This window comes from Peromyscus leucopus, chromosome 12, assembly GCF_004664715.2.
Source record: "Peromyscus leucopus breed LL Stock chromosome 12, UCI_PerLeu_2.1, whole genome shotgun sequence".
NCBI classification, from domain to species: Eukaryota; Metazoa; Chordata; class Mammalia; order Rodentia; family Cricetidae; genus Peromyscus; species Peromyscus leucopus.
In genome coordinates this window covers 52,017,810-52,043,934 of record NC_051073.1, presented here as the reverse complement: position 1 = coordinate 52,043,934, position 26,125 = coordinate 52,017,810, and the positions used below count along the sequence as shown (strand labels likewise).

At 40.2% G+C, this 26,125-nt stretch overlaps 1 protein-coding gene across 2 annotated transcripts in view; it reads left to right on the top strand.

The window, feature by feature from the left end:
- The window catches only part of Usf3 (upstream transcription factor family member 3), a 62,120-nt gene that overhangs the window by 22,914 nt on the left and 13,081 nt on the right, over nucleotides 1–26,125 (top strand). Inside the window, exons 2-5 of one of the 2 annotated variants that reach the window (XM_028872086.2) lie at nucleotides 16,720–16,837; nucleotides 18,460–18,524; nucleotides 20,313–20,341; nucleotides 22,751–22,833. In XM_028872086.2, coding sequence (XP_028727919.1) covers nucleotides 18,478–18,524; nucleotides 20,313–20,341; nucleotides 22,751–22,833 — 159 coding nt within the window. In that variant the 5' untranslated portion in view covers nucleotides 16,720–16,837; nucleotides 18,460–18,477. Of the gene's footprint in view, nucleotides 1–16,719; nucleotides 16,847–18,459; nucleotides 18,525–20,312; nucleotides 20,342–22,750; nucleotides 22,834–26,125 lie in introns of both variants that reach the window. The other variant, XM_028872087.2, reaches the window with a different exon arrangement.

Below are 26,125 nucleotides of genomic sequence, written 5' to 3'. Positions count from 1 at the left end.
GTTGGCATTACCAACCCAAAATTATCTTTTATGTCTCTCAACCTTATAGAGTTTGTGAATTTCTCTTCTGAGCTTGGTAACAAGAAAAATTTTAACTATCTAGTCTTCAACTCCACCAGAGATTTAAGGATATAATATTACTTGAGTAAACAGGAAGTGTAAAGCAAACAACTTCCAAAAATAAGAAATGACACAAACAGCTGACTGCATGGACAGTCACCCAAAGTTCCTTTGTAATGTTGAGGCATCCATCTATAGCCTACAGGCCTAGAACAGCTGACAGACTTTTCTGTGAAGCAGGATTTTTGAAGGATTGCCTGCCTTGTCTTGGCAAATTTCAGCAGTCACTTTGTTTTGGTTCCTGCTTGTCCGATTTGGACAGCATACTGTCAGCAGTAGATGCAAGGGCAGTTTCTCGCCCAGTGGCTAACTTGCCACAATGAGAGTAAATTCCATATGGGATTTCTTCAGTGCCCATCATCTTCTCTAAAGTAGATTAGTGCTGCCAGGAGCAGACATGTCTGTCTCATTGTCTTAAAAACCTTGTTATTGAAACATCTTAAATGCCATATTCTGTAGGTCTCTGGAGTGTTTGAAGACCACCTATCTATCTAATATATATTTGTGTTTGACTTTGAAAACATGACTACAAGTTTGATGATAATAAGTGACTATTAACCTATATTTCTTTATTATCCTAAATAGGTTATAATAACTTTCAAGGAATAAAAATTTATATTACAAGGTACGATACCATGAGCAAGAGTAGAAACGTGTGGAGTAGGTTCTAACAAAAATAACCTTAAATTTGTATTAATATATAAAAATATCTTAAACAAGAATAGAAATATATATACAATATAACAAAAATAACTTCAAATTTGTATCAATATACAAAAATCCATACCAATGTAAAATATTTAAGACTAGTATTTGCTTTTTTGGTGTAAAAGTAGATTTAATAATCTACCCTTTTATCCTATCATTTTATATCCCCCCTTTTTCTTTTCAGAACAAGACTTCTGAATCTAATCTCCTTTGTTCAGTTGTTTCCTGATCATTACCAATAACAGCTTGTAACCAACCCCCCTAAATTATGACAAATATCAATAACCTACCGAATGACCAAAAACCACCCATTCCATCTCTTGGGAATGTGGGTGTCATGTTCTTAAAATTACTTCCTGTTGTGTGGGGGTGATAGCATCTTTAGGGGACCCTGAAAAAAATGGGATAATTGTCAAGTCCTGGGAGAGCTAGCTATATCATTTGTTGTCCAGTCTCTGTAATGGGATATTGCCAGGCTTATCTTAAGTCCTGGCTAGAGTAGTCTGTAAGGCTGGATCATCTCAGCTAGCTAGCTTGAAATAGTCCTGAGCATTTTGTAGTCCAAAGCCAATCTAGGGGTAGTGTTTGTCAGCTTAGTGGCATTACCACAATCCAGGTGGAATCATCATTGTGGGGGCCCCTTCCTCCTTTTGGAGACTTCAAAGGTCACTGGTAGGCATTGCCATGCTTCACCATCAACATTTTAAATGTCATATGCAGCAGATCTCAAAGAGGTTAAACAGGTTATGTGCCTTGAAGAGGTACATCATCTGTTATGTACATCCAGAGTACAAAAACTTAATTCCTAGTTACCTAATAGAGACTCAAACCTGAAATCATGTACAGGAATCTAGTTGAAGGCTTTTTCTAGAATTAGTTTGTACTATATGTCTATATGACCATTAATATGATGACAAAATGTTTAAAATATATAAATTAATTGGATAAATTGTGAGATATTTATACCTTAAGAAAAGTTTTAAAGAGTCAAAACCAAAGAAATATGAGACAGATTTTGGATTTTCCTTTAACAAGCATGTATGGGTTTAGAGAAGGAGATGGCCACACTCCAACTCCAAAACCAGCCTTAATTTTTAATTGAACTGGGACTGCTGTGGGATGTTCTGTATGGCAAATGTGTTGCTCTGATTGGTCAATAAATAAAACACTGATTGGCCCGTGGCTAGGCAGGAAGTATAGGCAGAACTAACAGAGAGGAGAAAAGAAAGAACAGGAAGGCAGAAGGAGTCACTGCCAGCCGCCGCCAGGACAAGCAGCATGTGAAGATGCCAGTAAGCCACGAGCCACGTGGCAAGGTATAGATTTATGGAAATGGATTAATTTAAGCTATAAGAGCAGTTAGCAAGAAGCCTGCTACGGCCATACAGTTTGTAAGTAATATAAGTCTCTGTGTTTACTTGGTTGGGTCTGGGCGGCTGTGGGACTGGCGGGTGACAAAGATTTGTCCTGACTGTGTTCAAGGCAGGAAAACTCTAGCTACATGGGACTACAAAAAAAAAAAAAAAAAAAAAAAAAAAAAAAAAAAAAAAAAAAAAAAAAAAACATGTCTATATAGAACAGCAGAAACAAACATTTGGGAAGATTTTTAAAATTGTATCCTGTTGGAAATGTGATACACCAATAGTTCAATTACTCTTTTCATTTTCTTTCATTTTTTCTTTTTGGTTTTGCAAGACAGGATTTCTCCGTGTAGTTGTTGGTGCCAGTCCTGGATCTTGCTCTGTAGTCCAGGCTGGCCTCAAACTCACAGAGATCCACCTGGCTCTGCCTGCTGAGTGAAGGGATTAAAGGCATGCATGTGCCACTGCCACATGGCCAGTTTACTTTTTTCTTGGTACATTTTCTCTAGATGATTTATCCTTTTTCTTCAGATGTTTCATTTGTCCAGTGGTCTTCAGATTCCTTAGTTGGATGCCTTCATTCTCCTGGAAAGACAAAAACAAAACCCTGTCCCAACCCTAACTTTTGGGTAAGTTCCCTTGTGGCAAGTTATATCTGATCAAATGAAAACATTTGTTAGTGGTATAAGTTAGTTTAGATTGACTGGTCATGCTGGTTGATGAACTATAACCTCTTCTAATCAAGAGGTCTCTCTTGTTCAAATCTAGTCTTTTTCTGTTTTGATAGTATGTATAGCTTTTATTCTCCTGTGGAAACAAAGCAAAACTTCTTCCCCAACATAGTACATATCCTGGTTTCCATTCTGAGTCAACACATCTTTAAAGTATACAGGCTGATTTAGCTCAGTAGTATTTTTCTATTATGCAATGTTTCTCTGCAGCTGTCATTGCTTTCTCATTAGCATTTAGAACATTTAAAGTTAATAAAGCACTGTAATCTACCACTGGGGAATCTTTATTACCCCTTTCTGTTTATTAAGCATATCTTTTAGAGTGTGATTAGATCTTTCTGTACCTGCTTGCTCTGTAGGATTGTGTGGTATGACTGTAATATGCTTTATGTTATAATATGCAAAAAAATTGTTTCATTTTACTAGAGACATGCTGGAGCATTGGAGCATTGTCAGTCTTAATTTGTGCAGGTATCCTCATAGTGGCCATAACTTTTAATAAATGTATAATTACAGAATCAGCATTTTCAGAACATAAAGCAGTTACCCATTGAAATCCTGAATATGTATCTATGGTATGGTGTACATATTTTAATTTTCCAAACACTGCAAAATGAAACACATCCATTTGCCAAATTTCATTTCTTTGATTACACTTTGGATTATGTCCTGCAGGTAGTAGATTTTGGTTATACAAATAACAAGTAGGACATTTCCTTATAATTTTTTTGGCTTGTTGCCAAGTGAAAAAGGAAATATCTTTTTTCAAACCCTTGCTATTAACATGGCATTTCTAATGAAATTCTGAGGCTTCTAGCACATTTCCTACCAATAGTTGATAAATTTCATCATTACCTTTTGCTAGAGAACCTGGTAGACTCATATGGGATCTGATATGTAATGCAATAAATCCACAGGAGTCTGGCTAAAAAGTATTAGGGAAATTTATTAGGATAAATTGAGGAAATACACTCATGAATACAGAACGGAGTAGACAGCTGAAGTCGTCCTCTGAACTGACTGGAAGTGAATCCACTTAGCAGTTCCATCACCAGGAAGCAGGCAGCAGGGAGAAGGGGCTCAGGACCCTTCTCTCTTACCTTTTAAGAGGTCATGGACAATGGCAAGAAGCACTGCCTCCTTTGGGCCCCATAGCTCAAGGTCATTGGTGGAGCAAATACCACTACATTTACGCTTTTTGTCTAAATAAGAAGGTTCTAAACTTAATGCAAACTATATACAATAAGAATGATTATCAAGTATTATTCAGGAAAAACAAAAGATAATAACATAAAGAAAAATGGAACTACAACCAACAAGAACAACATCAAACAAGAAAGACATGCTAAATGTTCAAAATGTCCAGATCATAGGTAAATGGCAAATTTGCAAGATTACTCCAATAGCTATCTTATCCTGAAGATTTTAACTCTAGTACTTAATACATTCTAGCTAAGATATGAGAAAATTGTAACTGTAACTATCTAGTCTTCAACTCCATCAAAGACCTGAGAAGGAACATAATACCTGAGAGAATGAAAAATGCAAGCAAGCAATTTCCACTGTTAGCATCCTGCTCTCACTCTTCTGGGTCTAACGTCTTTCAGGGGGGCACAGGTAACTGCGTGCCACCACGTGATCATGCAATCTCCGTCTTAAAAAGCCACACACAGACCCCCACCCTCTCTCTTTTGTTTCCTCTCTGCTCTGCTTCCACCATCTTTCTGTCTCTCTAGGCCTGGCTTCTTTTTAATAAAGCTCTTTCTAACTCTGGTAGTCGTGGCTTGTAACTTTTCCACCGTGCCCACCGACCCACCAGCACCATTCATCCTTTCGTTGGTGCCATGGACTTGGACCTAGGATAGGAAGTTTTCGTCACACCCATTGTCTGGGGCTGAGTATTGTGGGGAACCCCTGTACCAAGGGCCTGAGACCCTGCCCACTGCCGCCACCACTGCCACCACCACAGTTCCACATTGGGATGTGCTCATGTGGCTGCCGCTGCAACCGCGCCCTCCGCCATCCATCGTGTCCAGCAGGCACTGCGTCTCACCACCACTGTGTCCCCCACACACACATGTGAGTCCTCCACCGTTCCTGCGGCTGCAGCCTGACCTATATTCTTTGCACCAGACCTCTTGGGTTCTTCGGGCTGTGTTGGCAAGGACACATTCTATCTTGACAATGTATAGGATGCTGTCAGACTACCAGGTGGTCCATGTGCTGCGTACACTCCCAGCCCTTATTTCTCTCTTGACGAAGGCAGGAATAACCTGTGCTGATTCATAAATCCTTCCTCTACCTCAGGGACACTTGAGACAGGAGCCTAGGATTCTGGTGTGTTATTTTAATTTTTTATTTTTCTCTCTGGGCTGCAGCTATGGGATAAAGGGGCAGATATCAGTAAATTCGGCTGCATAACAGCTTCCCAGGAACTTCTGCCAGTGAACAGGCAAATGAAAAGAGTTACTTTATCCCTAAGCTTTCTGCTAAAGCTCTGAACCTTTCTCCCTCCCCATTTCTGATTTTTTCTCTGCCTCGTGCAACCACTTCTGTCTATCTGACTTCCACTTTCCGCTCTCCGGCAGTGGGTGGGCCGATTCTGCTGACTCTCACCCTAACTCACCTTAACTCCTCCACCTCATTCTCAAGCTGCCGAGAGAGGCACAGACGGGTCTGGAAGCAGGCTAGGATGCATGCAAATAAGTTTACAGTAGTCAGGTTGGCTCTTGAGCCAGAGATCAGTGTATAGCCTGCCTTCAGGTAAGTCTTCCAAAAGCTGTCTTCAAGCCAGCAAACATTAAAGAAAAAAAAAATTCAAGACACGGAGTAAAATCCGTCTCTTGTTCCCCAGACCACCCCTACTAAAACTTAACCATCTGAATAGCAAAGCTCCTGAACCCACAAGCAAAAGTGTCATCTGTGGCATTCAAGGTGTGCCAGGGAAGAGATAAAAAACCCGAGAACAAAATTGCTAAGTGCTGGTACACCTTGGCTCCTGAAAGCTGTTGGGTCCCTGTTCTAAGTGAGGAAAAAGGCCACAGGCTAGCGAATGCCCTGCCAGGCCATCAATAGCCTTGTTTAAAGTGCTTCCTAGAAAGACAACCAGTCAGCTGACTGCCCCCAATCACCAAGATGGCATGGGAACATCAAGCTAAGACCTCCAGCAGACCTAGGCTTGGCTACAGGCTTGCAGGGAACCCAGAACACAGCAGAGAAGCGATCCATTTCTTTCTTCTGGACACCAGAGCCACTGACCCGGTCCTGGGAGTTTGGGGATGTCATCTCTCCTTGTTTCTCTAATGTCTGGGTGGGGAGGACAGCCTTACCCCCCCTCACCAGACTTAATTGCACTTCCAGGGTTATTTAACGGGAAAAGATTTCCAGCAGAGCTTTCCATGTGCCTCACTCCAGACCCACCTGCCTGTGCTTCTCCTTGTGCACACAGATAGGACCCTGCTCTCTGCCTTGTCCCTAATTCCAAAGAAATAAGCTCTCATGCACCACAAGCTTTTCTCTTCCCAGTTCCCTGTTCTAACTCACTGCTCAGCTAATGGTATAGGACCATCACAGAACTGGAGTCCAGAGATCATCAAGTAAGAAACTGTAACAGCTTCTTGCTGTTGTCCCTTTCTCATCAGCACTGAGAAAATTCAAGGTTAATAAAGCATTATGTAATTTATTTCTAGGAGTCATTGTTACCTCTTTCTTGTAGCTGGCATTTTTCTGTGTCCTGGCCTGCTGGCAGTCGGGACAAATCTCTTCCACTAGCATCCCCCAAGTAAACACACAGGCTTATGTTACCTATAAACTGTATGGCTGTGGCAGGCTTCTTGCTATCTCTTCTTATATCTTAAATCAACCCATTTCAATAAATCTATACCATGGCATACTGGTGTCTTACATCATGCTTCTCCTGGCAATGGCTGGCCGTGTCTCTCCTCCTCAGCCTTCCACTTCCCAGAATTCTCCTTTCTTCTTGTCCCGCCTATACTTCCTGCCTGTCTACTGGCCAATCAGCACTTTATCAGTCAACCATCCATAGATCCCCCCCCCCTTTTTTTAACTTTCACATAGTAAAATTACATATAACAAAAGTTATCAAACAAGAATCACAGTTATAATATCTAGTCTATAATATCTAGTCTATTTGTATTTGGCAAAATTAAAGATATTTTATCCTATATTTGTGAGTCTAAGGTTTCATATCTTACTTATCTTTTATCAGGACCAAGGAAATTATAACTATCTAGTCTTCAACTACATCAAAGACCTCAGAAGGATATAATAATTACCCGCGAAACAGGAGGATGAAAGCAACTTTTGGGAGTCTTGTGAGAGTAGATAGAGATAGCTGGCAGCCTGGACAGTCCCACAGCTGCTCAGGCCCAATCAAACACACAGAGATTTATATTACTTATAAACTGTATGGCCGTGGCAGGCTTCTTGCTAACTGTTCTTATATCTTAAATCAACCCATTTCTATAAATCTATACCTTTCCTCATGGCTTACCGGTATCTTATATTATGTTTCTCATGTCGGTGGCTGGCAGCATCTCGCTCTGCCTCATCCTTCCACTTCCCAGAATTCTCTTCTCTCCTTGTCCTGTCTATACTTCCTGCCTGGCTACTGGCCAATCAGTACTTTATCAATCAGTCATTCACAGCACTTTCTGTTTATTTATCATAGACTTTAAAGTTCGATTGGATGTTTCTATAACTTCTTGGTCTGTGGGGTTGTGTGGTATACCTGTAACATGCTTTATATTGTAATAAGCAAAAAACTGTCTCATTTTATTTGAGACATGCTGGAGCATCATCAGTTTTAATTTGTACAGGTATTCTCATGGTGGCTGTAACCTTCTAATAGGTGTGTAATTACAGAGTCAGCCTTTTCAGAACTCATAGGAGCTGCCCATTGAAATCCTGAATAGCTGTCAATGGTATGGTATACATAGTTTAATCTTCCAAATTCTGCAAAATGAAACACATCCACCTGCCAAATTTCATTTCTTTGTATACCTTTTAGATTGCTTCCTGCAGGTAATAGAGTATGGTTATGGAAGGAACAAGTAGGACATTTTTTACCATTTCCTTGGCTTGTTGCCAAGTGATAGAAAAGTCCTTTTTTCAAATCTTTGCTGTTTACATGGTGTTTCTTATGAAATTCTGAGAGTTCTAGCATGTTACCTATTAATAATTGATCAGTCTCAACATTACTTTGTGCGAGAGGACCTGGCAGACCTGTATGAGATCAGATGTGATATATATATATATATATATATATATATATATATATATATATATGATCCCTATTTCTGATGATTTCCTGTAATTGTAAAAATAGTGAAGTTAATTCTGTGGTATCAGGAATAAATTCAACAGTTTCAATATGTAAGACAACTCTCTCTGCATATTGAGAATCAGTGACTATATTGAGGGGTTCTGTGAAGTCCATCAGTACCATAAGAATGACATACAGTTATGCTTTTTGTACAGAGTTGTATGGACTTTGAACCACTTTACTTAAGTCACCTGATTTATAACCTGCCTTTCCTGATTTATTTGCATCAGTATAGAATGTGGGGACTCCAGAGATTGGTTTTTGCTGTACAATGTGAGGAATGACCCATTCAGTTCTTTTTATGGATTCTATTCTCTTGCTTTTGGCATAACAATGGCTCATCTTTCCAAAAAGTTACTGCAGGCTCCTTGCCAGTATTCATTATCTTTCTGTAAAGAGGAAATTTCTTCATTAGTTAAGATACTACAATTTCTGCTGGGTCCATTCCTATCAACTGACGAAGTCTTAATTTTCCTTTTAGAATCAAATCGGAGATCTTTCCCACATAAGTCTTTAACTTCTTACTCTGTTTACATGGTAGAAATATCCATTCCAATATAATATCTTTCCTCTGCATCAAAATCCCTGTGGAGGCGTATCTGGAGGGGAGTATGACCAGAATGCAGCTAAGTTCTGGATTCACATGATCCACATGCGCCTCTGCTATTTTCTTTTCTACTAGAGCCAATTCCTTCTCAGCTTCAGCTGATAATTCTCTTGGACTACTTAAGTCCTTGTCTCCTTTTAGGGTATTGTCCAAATTTACTAGTCTGTCGTTTGGTATTCTGATGATGGTCTGTAAGTTGGAAATGCTTCCTAACAATTTTTGAAAATCATTAACAGTCCACAGTCTATCTCTCCTGAGCTGTACCTTTTGCTGTCTAATTTTTTGTCAATCTATCTTATGCCCTAAGTAATTAATAGGATTTCCTCTTTGTATTTTTTCAGGGGCAATTTGTAGTCCCCATTGAGGTAAAACTTTCTTTACTTCTCACTACGGATGTGAGATATATATATATATATATATATATATATATATATATATATATATATCACATCCCCCTATATAGGGGATGATTTCTATTACTTATTATTTCTTGTAATTGAATAAATAAAGTCATTTCTGAATGGTCTGGAATAAGTTCAGCAGTTCCAGTAGGTAAAACAACTCTTTCTCTGTATTGAGAGTCAGTAACTATATTAAGAGGTTCTGGAAAAATCTAATAGTAGCATGAAAATAGCATATTCTGACTTTTGAACAGAATCATAAGTGCTTTGAGCCACTTTACTTAAATTTCCTGACTTATAACCTGCCTTTCCTGATTTGTTTGCATCAGTATAGAATGTAGGGCCTCCAGAAATTGGTGTTCCCCATACAATTTGAGGAAGGACCCAATTGGTTCCTTTTATAAATTGAAGTCTCTTGCTTTGGATCTTTTTTTTTATTAATCTCTCCCAAAAAAATTACTACAAGCTCTTTGCCAATTTTCATTTTCTGCCCATAAAGAGGAAATTTCAGCATTAGTAAAAGGTACCACAATTTCTGCTGGGTCTATTCCTGTTAACTGACAAAGTTTCAGTTTTCCTTTCAGAATCAATTCAGAAACTTTTTCTGCATAGGTCTTTAATTCTTTGCTTTGTTTGTGTGGTAAAAATATCCATTCTAAGATATTATCTTCTCTCTGCATTAGAATTCCTGTAGGGGAATTTGTAGAAGGTAGTATGACCAGGATACAATCAAGCTCTGGATCCAAGTGATCAACATGTGCATCCTTTAATTTCTTTTCTACCAAAGCCAATTCTCTCTCAGCTTCAGCTGATAATTTTCTTGGACTATTTAAGTCCTTGTCACCTTGTAATAAGTAATTTGAAATAAATTACTTAGTTCTTGAGTTATCAATCCAGTTGTGGGCCATAGCCAGTTAATATCTCCCAGCAATTTTTGAAAATCATTTAGAGTTTGTAATTGATTTCTCCTGATTTGTACTTCCTGTGGTTGAATTTTTTGTAAATCTACCTTATATCCTAGGTAATTAATAGAATCTCTTCTTTGTATTTTTTCAGGAGCAATTTGTAATCCCCAATAAAGCAAAATTTTCTTTACTTCTTTAAACATTTTTCTCAATAAGGTATCTACATTTGAATCAGCTAGTAAGGTATCGTCCATATAATGGTAAATTATAGATTGTGGAAACTGTTTACAAATCATGGTGTTGTATAGAATACAGGCACAGGGTGGGGCTGTTTAACATCCCTTGTGGGAGAATTGCCCACTGATCTTTCTTAATGGTCTGAGAATTATTATAAGTAGGCACTGTGAAGGCAAATTTTTTTCTGTCCTATTCTTACAGAGGTATAATGTAGAAACAGTCTTTTAAATCAATACTTATAATAGACCATCCTTTAGGTAATAGAGAAGGCAGGAGAATTCAAGGCTGTGGAGAGCCCATCAGCTGAGTTAGTTTATTTATGGCTTTCAAGTCTGTTAACATTCTCCATTTTCCAGATTTCTTTTCAATAACAAAAATAGGAGAATTCCAAGGACTGGTTGATTCTTCAGTATGTTGAGCATTTAGCTGCTCCTATACCAGCTGTTCTAAGGCCTGTAATTCTTCTAATGTCAAAGGTCATTGTTGTATCCAGACAGGTCTGTCAGTTGACCATTTTAAAGTTAGGGCTGTTGGTACTTTTGGAAAATCAGCAGCTGTTGTGTCCTGTTTATGTACAACCTGAATGGTTGGTGGCTGTTCTTTATACTACCTTTTAATATTTTTCCCAGAAACATATGTTAGTTTATGGTTTGTTTCTGAGATTGGAGAAAATGTTAATCTGGGCATTCCATTGCTGTAACAAATCATGTCCCCATAAATTCATTGCAGTGTTCGCCACATCTGGCTTTAATTTTTCTCTCTGTTCTTCTGGCCCTATACATTTGATCCATCTTGTGCTTTGTTTTATCTGAGATAAAGTTTCAATCCCTGAAAGTTGAACATTCACCTCCTGAAGAGGCCAATTTGGATGCCAAGATCCTGATGCAAGTATTGTTACATCTGTCCCTATATCTATTAAACCCTCAATTACAATGCCATTTATTTGTATTTTTAGCTTCGGTCTTTTGACTTTTAACTTTGATCACTTATAGAAGTTTGCCAAAATATTTGTTTTATGGTTTCTCCTGAAATTTTTGTTTTATCTTCTAAAGCTGTTCTATCATCCAAAGCAGTATGGTTTTTAACAATAGGCATTAGGTCCTTTAATTGCTCTGTGAAGGAGTTTCCCCCATGGTGACAGGGAATTATTGAACCAAATTTGACATGAGGGCCTGCGAGAGGCCTCCCAAAAGTTTTTCCTGTTGGCAAAGGGTTATCTTGTCTGTCCGTTGTTGATCTACATTCATTGGTCCAGTGTCAGCCTTTGCTGCACCTTCTGCATACTCCAGAAGGCAGGGGCCTTTTCTTTTGGATTATCTTTTTAAAAAACATTGTTTCTAGGAGCAATCTGCCTACAATCCCTTTTTAGGTGATGTTGTTTGCCACAATTAAGACATCTGACGTTTTGATTTTTCTTCAAGTCTTTAGAAATCACCTCTACTATCCAAATCTCATGATTATGAAATTCAATATTAACTATATCTCAGATCCATTCCTCTATGGGTGTGGATCTTGCCTTTAAATGCCCAATTACCCTTTTGCATTGTGAATTACCATTTTCAAAAGCCAAAGATTTACTTAGTATTTGTCTAGCTTCTGGATTTAGTGTTCCTTTATTTACAGCTGAAATCAATTTTTGCAAAAAAAAAAAAAATCAGTGAAGGTTTCTTTTGGGCCCTGTGTAGCTTTAGTAGATGACTCAATTCTCTTTTCAACTTCTTTAACTCTGTCCCAAACATTCAAAACTGCTGTATGGCATAGAACCAAGGTGTGTTCATCATATATAGATTGTCTTTGTACATCAACATAATTGCCCTCTCCAACAAGTTGGTCTTGGAAAATTTCAATACCTCTAGCCCTAATTCATTGCTCAATTGTCCTAGCCTCATCTTACCACCAGGTCTTCCACTGTAATTGAGGACCAGGTTCCAATACTGCTGTAACCAAGTCTTCTCAGTCTTGTGGGATAATTCTGTTACTAGTTGTCCATGAATTTAACATCTGCCTCACAAAAGGTGAGTGCATACCATGTGAGACTATTGTTTCTTTAAATCTCCTCAAATCTAACCCTTCCACAGGAATCTAGTGAGCTCTTCCATAGCCTTGGGGATACCTGTCACTTGGTGGTTGTTCCTGTATGGTGACTGGATAAATTAAGGTTGGATTTTTGATAACCTTGGGCTGTTCCTCTCTAATTTCATAATGTAATGGTGAGGTTGGTTCTCCTTTAAATTCCTCTGTCTGTGTCTGAATATGTCTATTACCTGTTTTAATAAGTGTTTCTAAGGCTTGTAACTTATCAGTCAAAATCGCATTATTTCCTTTAGTAATTATTTATAGGGCTTGCATATTATCAGTAGTAACTTTTTCTAAGGCCTGTGTCTTATCAACTTCTAATATTTGTCACTGATATCAATCAACTTTTTAGGGATAAAACAAGAATTACCAAACCAATAATGATTATAATTAATACTATGTAATTATAATACTGTGTAATTATATATATGCAAAGGTAGTCTTCCACCCACCAGAATTACCTGGGCTTTCTTTGAGAAAAACAAACAAACAAACAAACAAACAAACAAACCGTGTAACTAATTAATATGTCATTTGCTAGGTAAGAAACTGTCCAGACACCATTGACCAGCACAGAATGCTCAGCTGACTGTCTAGTGACTGTCTATCCTCATGGTGTTTGTAATTTGTGCCGGTGGCACTTCATGGACAAAGTGGCAGTCCGTCAACAGAAAAATGGAAAAACAGCTAGTGTTCTAGGTTCATCCTTAGTGAGAAAAAGGAGCAGACTCCTGGAAGAAAGTATATACATTTATATTCAGCTGAGTGTAAGCTTGCCCCAAGAGAATTCCAGCTAATACATCTATATAAAGTTGAGAGGAGGAAACAGGACAGTGATTACTTCTAAAACTGGGAAGGGATTGACTAGGAAAGGCCAAGAAAGAACTTTGTCTGGCGATAATGTATGTAGTTTGATGAGGATTGGGTCACAGAAGTGTGTGCATCTATTAAAGCTCACTGAATGGTGTACTTAAGCTGTTGGAATTAGTGTGTGAGTTTTTCCTCAAGGGGAAAAAGGTCCTAGACAGTGTGACTTGATGGAGGAGATGTGAGGACCGACCACCGTGTGTGAACCACTGGGTTTGACTACTTTCCACACAGATATAATTACTCATAGATTATTAATATAATATTTTAGCATTTATCTTTAAAAATTCATGGCGCTTTAACTATTTTAAGGAGTATGTTTATTTACTCATATAAATATTATATTAAAATGCCATTGGGCTGTGTGTGACTCGGTGGTCTAAGGCCCTGAGTTATTTGACCCCAGTGCCAAGAAGAGAAGAAAAGCCATGTCTTCATTAGTAGGTTTATTGGTCAGTAGACAAAGATTATGATAATGTAGTCTTTTATTCTGGTTATTTTTTTAACATCAGGAATGTAATTTTGGAGGGTGGAGAGCTGGTTCCATCAGTAAAGTGCTTGCCACATGTGAGGACCCAAGTTCATGTCACGAACACCATGTAAAAACTTGGCATGGCACACATCCCTGTAATTCCAGTGTTGTGCTGGGGGAAGAGACAGGAGTACTCCTGGGGCCTGCTAGTCAACCAGTGTCTGTCTCACAAGCAAGAGCCAAGAAGGAAGCACCAGCATCAACCTCTGACCCCTCACTTCTGTCTCTGACAGGAGATCATTGTGTAACTCCAGCTGACCTGGAATTCATGACCCTCCTGTCTCAACCTCCTCAGTGCTGTGATTACATCCATGTGCCCCATACCAAAGATTGTGTATTCTGCTGTTTTTTCTGAAGGGGTGTGTGTGTGTGTGTGAACTCCATGGGGTTTTAAGTATAGAATTATGTCATCTACAAATAGGAATAATTTAACTACTCCTTTCCAACCTATATCCCTTTTAGATCTTTTTGTGTGCATGTGTACATATGTCTGATGTATGTATGTATGTATGTACGTATGTATATGGGTTTGTGTCTGTGTATATGTGGACATGTACACTTACCTGTGCATGCACATATGAAGACCAGAGGTTGACCTTGAGTATCTTCCTCCATTGCTCTTGACCTTATTTTAATTTCATTTTGTTTTGTTTTGTTTCCCCAGACAGTTTCTCTGTGTAGCCCTCACTGTGCTGGAACTCCCTTTGTAGACCACGGTGGCCTTGCAGAGATCCGTCTGCCTCTGCCTCCTGAGTGCTGGGATTAAAGCATACACCACCACACCTGGCTATAATTTTTAAAGATATCATTTTTATGATATATAATATGATATATATTATATAACACATATATGGCATATATTATATAACATATATGATATATATTATATAACACATATATGATATATAAAGGCATGCACCACCACGCCCAACTCTTTAATTTTTTTAAAGATAGGATCTCTCACTGAACCTGGAGCTTGTTGTTTTGGCTGGACTTTGACCCATGAGCCTCTGGGATCTGCCTGTCTCCATCCATCCATTCTGGGATTACAGACATGTGCTGCTATCCAGCCTTGGGTGGATAGCAGCACATGTCTGTGGGTGTTGAGGATCTGAACTTGGCTGCTTAGGTTTGCACAGCAGACACTTTGCCCCTGAGCCACTTCCCCAGCCCTAGAAAAAAATATTTTTAGGTGTTTTGAGAAGCTCCACATTGATTTCCATAGTGGTTGCAATAGCATACACTCCCTTGAATAGCATTTCCATTACAATCAGGAACAGTAAGAATGTCTGCCTTCTTCACTCTTATTTAGTATCGCTCTCAAAATCCTAGCCAGAGCAAGAAGACAAGATAGAAAGCTATGGAAGGGGGCAACCAAATGGAGAGCGAGTGATAGAGGAAGTCACCTGGTGTCCTTCTGTGGCCTCCACATGTGGGTACACCTACACACTCATGTGCACACACAAACACACAAGAAAAGAACTAACTAAAAATAGACTTTCCATATATGTCTGACCCATTCTTAGGCATAAACCCAAAGGATTATATATGCTATTATTATAGAGACACTTGCCCATCCATGTTTATTGTTGCTCAAGGAATTGGAATCAGCCTAGATGTCCATCAACAGGTGAATGGATGCTGTAATATACACACACTACACACACAATAGAGTTTTATTCAGTTGTAAAGAAAAATGAAGTTATGAAGTGTACAGCAAATGAATGGAACTGTAAAACATTTTAAGTAAGGTAAACCTTGGCTCAGAAACATGAATTCCACATGTTCTCTCTTACCTGTGGACTCACAGACATGAAACTCACAGATAGAAAGCACTGGTACCCTCTGGATAGTTCTTATTATCTATTTCTGGGAAACATTACCCTAAAATAGAGCTAAGTTTCTCAGACTATCTAAGCATAGAGAAAGAGAAAAAAGGAAAGGTGAAAGGGGTGTCATCCTAGAAGATCTAGGATCCTAGGCCCCCCTGCAGCTCGTCATTTGCCAGTCTGGGATGAAGCTGTAAAGTATGTTGTTGCATACACATGCACAGGCCTTCAGCCTGTTTCCTATCTCTGAGCAAGTTTTCAGTCACTCCTACAAAAAAAATGGGGCAGGGAAATGGCTTAGCACTTAATGTGCTTTCTGTGGGAGCAAGAGGACCAGAGTTCGGATCCCCAAACTCCACAAATACCAGGAGGTTTCTCACCTGCAATTCTAGCCTCTGAAGGTAGAGGTGGGGTCCCCAGAACAAGCTGCCTAAGGAGACTAGCCATGTTAACAGCAAGCTCTGAGTTCAACTGAGAGTCATTGCCACAAAAAGAATAAAGTAGAGGGCAATCAAAACAACTGGCAACACCTGTGGATGTCCTCGTGCCTGCACACTCACACACTCATATGTGCCCACACACACCACACAACGCCCATTCATGCACATGTAGAGAAGAAATAACATTTTACATAAGGGAAAAAGGAAATGGAAAGGTAATTTTAGACTTGAGGGCTGGTCTTAATATTAGACATAGCATGGAGGTCTTCGGAGACCCATGAGTAATAAGGGTCCAAGGGACCATGAGCAAACAGAATAGAAGAGAGCATGTCCACATGCCCTCCCCTGCTGGTAAGACCCCCGTTTGTAGGATAGAACATAGTTGCCCATTGGAAAGAGGCTTTTGAGAGCGATTACATTCCCATGTTCTCCAGTGGTGGAGAGCAGTCAGGCTCCTCCTTCATGCCTCTCAAACCTGCCTGCATGCCATTAGCTGCCAGCTTCATCTCGTGCATACCTGGTGCCTGTAAACACTCATGGGCTTTTTTTTTTTTTTTATAGTAAGAAGAAAACATACCCCATAGAGACCATCTTCTGGCAGAAGATGATAGATTGGAACCAGAAAGAGGAGGAGCTGGAAGCCAGGAATCCAAAGTGAAGAAACTCTGCGAGCCCTTGGGTGAGAAAGGTGATGGGTTGTTTGTGTCCTTACGTGCTGACTGTCCCACACGGCTGTTACGTGGTGACCCACGGTGAGTGGTGGTCCGTAAGGAGAAGGTGGACCAGGAACAGGCCGCTGAAGTGAGTTGTTTTTGAAAAAAGAAAACCGTAATGCTTCTTTTTTTGTGGTGTGTGTGCGCGCCTGTGACACGTGTGTGGAGGTCAGAGAACAGCCTGCAGGGGTCGGTTCCTCTCTCTCCTGTGTGCACCTGTGACACGTGTGTGGAGGTCAGAGAACAGCCTGCAGGGGTCGGTTCCTGTCTCTACTGCGTGGGTCTTGGGGTGGAACTCAGGTCTTCAGGCCTGGGAGCACTGTTAACCACAGAGCCCTCTGGCTGGTTTCCACTACACATTCTCCACAGGCCACATCAGTCAGGACGTCCGTCTGTCCCTTGCCTGCCTTCCCTCCTTTCGAGGGTGGATGCTTGTTCTGAAATATCTCAGAGCTGACATTCCTGATCCCTGTTGCTGCCAGGCACCATGGTGTTGGGTCTTCCTTGCGTTATTTCATCCCCTTCTCAAAAGAACCCGGTTATGGAGATAAAACAACTGAGACTCTAAAGGGGTTAAACAGTTTGCCCACAACCAAACAGCTAGGAAGTGGCACAATCCGGTCTTAAACTCCTGCTTTGTGAGTTCGCCTCTATACTCAGTACCTCCTTTCCCTTCCCAGAAGAAAAAGGGGGAGTTGCGTTTGTAACTCCTTCCCTGTAGCCCAACAAGCACCTTGGCTTGACAGCCTCTTTTGGAAGGTTGGTTGCCAGTTCCTGAGAGCATTAACATTTTCATTATTAAACTCTGGAAAAGTCAGAGAGGATCAAAAGAAGTCACCGTACTATTGCATACCTGCACTTTGATGTATTAATGTTTCTGCTTCCAGGCCTTCTCCCTTTATGTATATTTCCCTATAGGACATCTGTTTTCAGCCGGGTAGTGATGTATGCCCATAATCCCAACACTTGGGTAGCTGAGACAGGAGGATTACAAGTTTTGAGACCATCCCTGGTCTATATAGTGAGATCCTGTCTGAAAATAGAGAGGGGGAAGAGGAAAAAGAATGGAGACAGAATGAGGAAAATCCATTGTCTTCATGTTTTAAATATCGGTAGAGTTTTCACACCCACATTGTAGTAAGTCTCCATTGCGACTGCTGGCACCTGGCAGCTAAAGAAAGCCTCACCATGATTTACATCTGCTGCTTGTACTAGTGTCTGTCCTTTGTGGTTTCTGGAGAGTCCTCTGGCAGTGTGTTTTTACAGTTCATACTGGCCAAGCACTTTACCAGTGAGATCTTACTGTGAAGCCCAGGCTAGTCTGACACTTGCCATGCAGCCCAGGCTGGCCCTAACCTCATGATCCTCCTGCCTCAATCTTCCTAGTACTGGGATTTCAAGCATGTATCCTATTTTCTTAAACCCTTTTAATCTACAACACCTGGTCAAGTGTTTTTTGTTTGTTTGTTTGTTTTTGTTTATCTGTTTGTTTGGCTTTTTGGAATTAAAATGGAATTTGCCATTTGATTTCTCCACACTCTGGAATGACTAAGTGTCTTAGTATATCTGTCTTTTTATCCCTTTGTAGGTTCCCATCACTGTCACCATGCCAGAAATGACAGAGCATGAGACGCCGATGAAGAAGCAGCACAGGTGTGTATCCACAGCCTCAAATAATACCATGTAGGCAGGTAAGACACAGAATTAGCTCCCAGTTTGCTAAACAGTCCTTAGTGAACTTGCATTTGGATGCCTAGAAAATAATTAATCTCCAAAATATGTGTGGATGGGTAGAAACAGATTTACTAAAAGAGATACATGGATCAAATTTGCCCGTCCTTATTTTCTCAGCAGTGTGACAGGTAAGAATGCCATCAGTAGCTGAAGCAAAGCAGTCACAAGAGGCTCACAGAGACTGAACTGACAGCCAGGGAGGCTGCATCAGACTGACCTAGACCCTCTGCATACATGTGACAGTTGTGTAGCTTGGTCTTCAGTGGGAGTGAGGGCTGTCTCTGACTTGGCCAGCTTTTGGAACCCTACTCCTTATACTGGGTCACCTCGCCCAGCTTTGGTAGGAGGGGAGGTGCTTAGTCTTACTTAATATGCCATGTTTGGTTGCTATCTATGGGAGGTCTGCTCTTTTCTGAATAGAAACGGAGGAGGGGTGGATGGGGGTGAGCAGAGGGGAGGTGAGTGGAGGGACTGGGAAGAGAGGAGGAAGGGAAAACTGCGGTTGGGCTATAAAATAACAATAATAATAATAATAATAATAATAATCTTAAGACATTATCTCAAATCTATGTTACATGTTTGCTTTCTAAGGACATTTTCACTGGCATCCTGAAACATTTAGATTGTATTTAATTTATAACATTATAATCCATTAAGACAATATACATAGCATTACTTTTATTTTCTTACAACCCCTTTCCTGAGTTTCTAGCATTTTAGGCAATGTCTGCCTAGAATTGTGTGGCCACTGTTTTTAATTAGGTTGAAACTACTATATTCTCTTTTCTTCCCAAATTGGGGAAAGCTGATGCGTTGGGTAATTAAGAAAAAGGGAAAGTCAGTGTCTTTAGTGGAAATTTTCAGGAAAGGTAGGAGTTTGGATGACCTGAGTGCACAGAAGGAAAGATGACTCAGATGCACTGACACTAAGTGCTGTCGTCCTGCATCCCCCTCGCTGGGAATCGAGACGCTGCCCTGCACATTGCTCGGTCTCCTCCCCGCTCCTGCTGAGGTGCCAGAGCCTCCCCGGCACATCACAGTGAAGTCACAGTTTTAGATAGTGAAGCTTTTCAGGGATTGAGTCTGTTCTCACATGTGGTTTCTTGGTATAGGGAGAGAATTGTTCTTACTTCCTGAAATTATATCTTGTTCAAATCTTAAATAGTCTTTTAATAAAAAACCCAGAGCCAGATATTGAGGTGAAAGCTGAAAGATCGTAGAAGCAGAACAAGCCACAGCTTCCTCACCTCGCCAGCTCCCAAGCCGATCCTGTTTCCTCAGACTGAAAGCCTCTGAGTCCTCAGCCGAAAGGCTCTCAGCTGAACTGCTTTAGCTCCAGTTTCCTGGAGCCTTATATACCTTTCTCTGTCCAGCCATGTCACTTCCCAGATTTAAGGCGTGTGCTTCTCAGTACTGGGATTAAAGGTGTGCGCCACCCCTGCCTGGTCTCTATGTCTAATCTAGTGGCTGGCTCTGTCCTCTGATCCTCTGGCAAGTTTATTAGGGTACACAATATATCACTACAATATCTATTGAGATTATCTGCATTAAGGTTCTTATACCATGATATGAACCAATTTTCTTTTCTTTGGGTGGTTCTTTATTGCTGCAACAAAGAGAGTTTCATAATACTCATTTTAATGGTTATGAGAGTGAAGATTCTTTTTTATTATGTTCACGTTACCTGTCTGTGCGCTTCTGTTTCAGAAAGAAGAATCGGGAGACACACAATGCAGGTGGGTACCACAACTTGAACTCTGCTGGAATTACTTATGCTATGGCTGGTTATGCACCTTTTCATGTTGCAAACATGGAATTATTTGTTATATTTCAGAAAGGGCAACCTTTTTTTCTTTATTGACAAAATATTCCTAGAGCTTCATGGAGCTGACTGGGTAATATCTGATTTGTAGCCTACTTTGGTTTTGTTATGATATTAGAATATTTGGGGGGCTAGAGTTGGAAGGGCTTCACTCAGGACGCTGAGAGAATAAAGGTTATAAAGGGACAGCTCCCCGAGGAAGGAAGAGATGAGCCGTGGGCTCTTTGAGTGTGGCAGTCTTCCTTCTGAGATAAAGTCTGTCTGTGTGACCCAGGCTGGCCTGGAACTCACAGAGATCCACCTGCCTCTTCCTCCTGAGTGCTGGCATTACAGGCGTATGCCGCTACACCTGGTGCACGTGGACAATTTTAAACTGTACAGACTTCTATTATAGAAACAAATGTATAAAAATCAACATGATCTTATCTCTAATGTTAGAAGTACAGGACAACCTCAGATAAATGTACAATATTCATTTTGTATCCATTTTCATTTTGAAACATTTCATTTTTAATCAGAGACTGCATTCTACATTCAGAAAAAAATTTAAAAATTGCTTTCTGTTAATCTGTATCCATAACTATAGTTATACATAGAGGATCTTTTGAGAGAGTTTATCCAGAAAGATACATTGAACACTGGTAAGATGAGTTTATCACCTTTGAAATTCACTCTTAGATAACAATGAGTACTATTGCTAGAAAATTAATAAAGTAAACCACACTTAAAAGCCTAGAAATCAGTTATTAAAAAGGAAGACCTTAAGAGATAGCCAAGAGTAGTGTGTGTGTGTGTGTGTGTGTGTGTGTGTGTGTGTGTGTGTGTGTGTGTGAAGGTGCCCACAGTGGTTTAGATCCCCTAGGAGCTGGAATTGCAGGTGGTTGTGAGCCATCTAACAGGAGTGCTAGGAACTGGATCTGGTCTTCTGGAAGATCAATACATGCTCCCCACTGCTGAGCCATCTCTCTAGCCCTTAGGCATGTTTTTACTTTCAGCATCTTACAGAAATTATCTAGATGAACGCTTGTGTACTCTTACAGTCTGGAACATTTTGGCAGTCAATTGACAAGTTTTCAGTTGTCCTATGTCCTCATTTCTGTTACCATGGTAAAATATCCTGACCAAAAGCAACATAGGAGGAGGAGCAAATTTATTTGGTTTACAGTTCCAAACTACTGTCCATTACTGAAGGAAACACAAGGCAGGAACTCAAGCAGCCAGTTACATTACATCCAAGGTCAAGAGCAAACAAACAATAAACACATTCTTGTTTGCTTGCAGCTACCTTTTTTCTCTCTTGTACCATTAAGATCTCATCCTAGGGAATGGAGTCACCCACAATAGACTAGGTTTTACTGTATCAATTTTCAATTAAGACGGTCCTCCATAGATAAGACCACAAGACAACCTGATATAGGCAATTCCTCACTAAAATTCTCTCTTCCAAGGTGATCTTAGGCTATGTGAAGCTGATTCATGAAGCTATGTTAAAGTTAGCTGGTACTCCCTGTTTCTTAGAAAAGATTCTTCCTGGCCAGAGTGGTTATCTCAGAAACCATAGAAAACCAAGCCAATGCCTTTTCTTATCTATTGTAAGACACAACCAACAGCTGCTTCTATTCCAGAAAGGCCTAGTCATCCTACACTAGGTATTTTAAGGTTCTTAAACTTTAAAGAAAGGTCTCACTTGCCAAAAGAGTCAGCTCACCGTAACTCATTAGTGGTTTCTTTCGATTCAGTCCTTGGGCTGTTGTGATCGCTCAGCAGGTGGGGTGGCTTGCACTGAGCAGGGTAACCTGAGTTTAACAACTGGAACAGACATGGCGCAAAGAAAGCACTGACTCCAGCAAGTCATCGTGTGACCCCATGTGTGTGCAGTACACATACACCCACACATGTGCACACACACACATACACACACTCAAATAAATAAATAAATAAATAATACATGTAACAAGATGAAAGTGAATTTGAAAAATAAATTTGTTATCAATAAATCATAATGGAAAGATGGCCTAATAATTCCTTTTTAATTGTTTTAATGTAGTTATTCATGGTTTTCTTTACAATGCTTATAAAAGCGCATTTATTTCATAACACTTGACATAAAATATTGCATTCTTAGAAACTTTATGTACAACCTTACTTGTCTTTGGTAAATAATGATTTTCGGCTCAAGGTTGAATTTCTTTTCCTATGTCCATGCTAGGCAGGTGCTCTGCCTCTTCCATATGACTCTTTCCTGACAGTTGCTTTGCCCTGGGAAACTGGGCACTTTGACCACGTAGTATAAGGGTTGCTAATGTGTTTCTCCTCTTTCTAGTGGAGAGGCACAGAAAGAAGAAAATCAATGCTGGGATAAACAGAATAGGAGAACTGATCCCGTGTTCCCCTGCTCTGAAGCAGGTAGGCACCCCTCACCCTCTGAAGAGGTAGTCCTCCCCCCCACTCCTGAAGTAAGTAGATAGCCACTGTATTTCGTTTCTCTGCTTGTTAGTAGACAGTGCTCTCAATTATTTTGGTTTCTAGAATGATTATTTTTGTTCTCTGTCATTTATCAAGAGGAGGGAGGTTTCAAGTTGGTAACTCATTTTTCATTCATTTCATTTTTCTATATACTTTAATTTTTCTTGTGTTTCTAATAATCTCCTAGTACAGTTTTCCACATGGTCAAATGTACCATGTGATTGCTAGACTGTTGTTTCTTTTCCAATGAATTGCTAAGGTAGCACCATGATTAGATTAATATGATCTACTATGTTTCCTAGCATTGTTTTCTTATCATTAATATTCTTTATGCTTTGAAAATTCTTACCTAGGGTCTTCTAGGGATTTTTAACTTATTCTTCATGTTCTCCATACATGCCCCATCCTCTTTTTTGAGCCAAGGTATTGCTGTGCAGACCAGGACTCAATATTCTCTTGTCTCAGCATCCTTACTTGGGATTACAAGTATGTGTCACCACATCTGGTCTGTCCATTACCTCTTAAATCCAATTAGTACTTGTAAATCTCAGCTTAATGCATGATACTTTTCCCTAATGAAGGTAATTTTTAATTTCTTAAAATAATGAAGATAAAACACATTGAACACAAAACAAATGATTCAAATAACATGGAATCATGAGAAACCAAAAGGAAATTGACATCCCACTTTCCAGTTATGACCAGTAATAAAATATTACATGTCTGTCTGGACATGGCTTTATCAATGAGTGTCAGTTCTGCTTTGGAAACTGGCTTCATCATTTTCATCCGGTGTACATACTGAACTCTTGATTGTAGATTGCTTTCTCATATGATCACCTCTCTTTAATGATTATATAGTATTATTCCTTTGCAGTTGGGATATAAGAACTTGTAGTAACTTTTAAAACTATTTTTAATTAAATAATCTGTGTAAAATATATGTATCCATAGTAAATAGTATTAAAACAATAAACATCAATGTTCTTCCTGCTTCTTAGCTTTAACACAGCTTTCATAGACAGCTGTTCTCAACTGTTTGCTTTGATACTTTGATTTTCATCCCTTAGTTTTCTGGATACTTTTTAGCTTTTAAAATTGTGTGTGTTGTCTACACCTGATGTGAAGGCCAGAGGGGGACATGGGATGTCATCCTTTATCACTCTCCATCTTTTTTTATTTTTATTTTTATTTTATTTACATTGTGTTTTGCCTGCATGTATGTCTGTGTCAGATCTTGAGGTGCAAACAGTTGTGGGCTGCCATGTGGGTGTTGGCAATTGAACCCAGGTCCTCTGTAAGAGCAGCCAGTACTCTTAACCGCCGAGCCATCTCTCCAGCCCCCCACTCTCCATCTTTTAAAGATGTAGTACTTTTATTAATTCTTTGAGAATTTCATTTATCACACAGTCTAATTTGATCCTACTCACCCTCAACTTCTTCCCAACTCCTCCCAGTTCCACTCCCTTCCCCGCCCCTCCCAACAACATGTCCTTTTTTGTTTTTTGTTTTTAATAACCTACTGGGTCCAGTTTGTGCTGCCTTCTGGATAGCTCCCAAAAGGCCAGTCTCCTAGTGTTAAGAACAAATGTCTAACACCCCTCTTCAAAAGAGATACTTATTTGGGTGGGAGAAGCTTAGAGAAAGAGAGAGAAAGAATTTATTAATAAAAAGAATCATCGGCTTTTTAAAAAAGCTAATCAAATAGCTTATGTTTGGGTCCTCAATGTTTTGTTTTCCTCAGGAAATCATCTGTCAGTCTTCCCTGGGGGTAGACTGGTTGAAAAGAGTCTGAGCCTGCTCGCTAGAGTTCTGGGCTGGTCAGGGACAGGGCTAGAGCATCTAGAGCTGTAACCCAGTGTTTTACTTTGTCCTCATCTTGGCTAGCTGTGTGCCAGCTGTGCCTGAGGTTGAAATTTCCTAGTTCAATTTTACAGAAAATCAATTTACCTTGTGTGGTTAAAGCAGGAAGAGAAGTCTTCCGTTGGCTCAGGACATGGGTGGAGAGGTGCCGAGCACCACTGCTCAGGAACCTCTCGGGGAGCCCTCAGGGGAGCCTTGGACCTCATCCTCCTCTGGTAGGATGGGAGCAGGGCTTCTCTGTGTGGAGACGTGGAGGATTCAAGGCTGGATCGGCTTGCTCCTCGGCATTGCCCCCCGAACACTTCAATTTCTTTTTATCCCTGCCGGGTGGATTAAACTTTAACAAACACATGGGATTGTTGTTGTTGTTCGGTTGAGGTTTCTTTATCTTTAAAAAAACAGACTGCCCTGCTCTCAGGAGCCTGAGGCAGGAGGTTCTCAAGTTGAAGAAAAGGAAAAGGATTGTTTTCTTGACACGGGGCTGATTGTGTTGTACTTTGCTCTTCTTTGCCCACATCTTGAGGTTCAGGGGCCTCTCAGTACATGTTGGAAGCTGCCTGGTAAGACCTTACCTTCCTACCTACTCTTGGCTTTCGTTCCCTGGTGTCCTTTTTTAAAACTGTTGCTGCCTTTTAAGCCATGACTGTCCTAATCAGTCACTGCAAAGGCCGCAGCAGAGGGGATTCTGTTCCCTCAGGTGCTGACTCTTTCAAAGCCACCAAGGGAACTTATGTAAATCTCTGTCCCTCAAACAGAACTCAAGATTCAAAGGTTGAGGTGGAATTCTGCTCCTCAGAGAGGCTGAATAGCAAGTCACTCACATCTCCCAAAAAGCCCTGTCCTTCTCCTTGCGCCCACTTAAAAGCCCTTCTCCACCCGGCTCCTCCCTACCACTTCCTGTCAGCTAGTTGCCAACAGTCTCCTGGCCGCAGGTGTATTTATTTAATCAAACAAAGGTAACACATCTTTGCATCATTAACAAATGTTCCAGAGCATAAACAAAAGTAACACACCTTAAAATAATATTCTACAACACTCCCAATTCTTGTAAGTTCGTGAAGAAAGGAAACTGGAACCATTTCACTTTCTTAGAATGTGTCTAGAATGTGCAGCAGAGGTCAGTATCTGGCTCCCAGAGCAGAGCAGTTTACAGCTTGTCTTCACAGTTGTTGTGTGCCCTGTCTGCTGTCCAAGCAGGGGGGCAGGGCTGAGCATTACCAGGTCCTACTGTCGTTCTGATTCTTGCTTTAAGAAAAGACAGTATTAGTTTTCTCTTTCTGATTTTGCAGTACCGGGATGTGAAACTGGAGCCATACATACTACGTGGGCACTCTACCACTGAGCCACACCTGGTTTCCTTTTTCTAAGA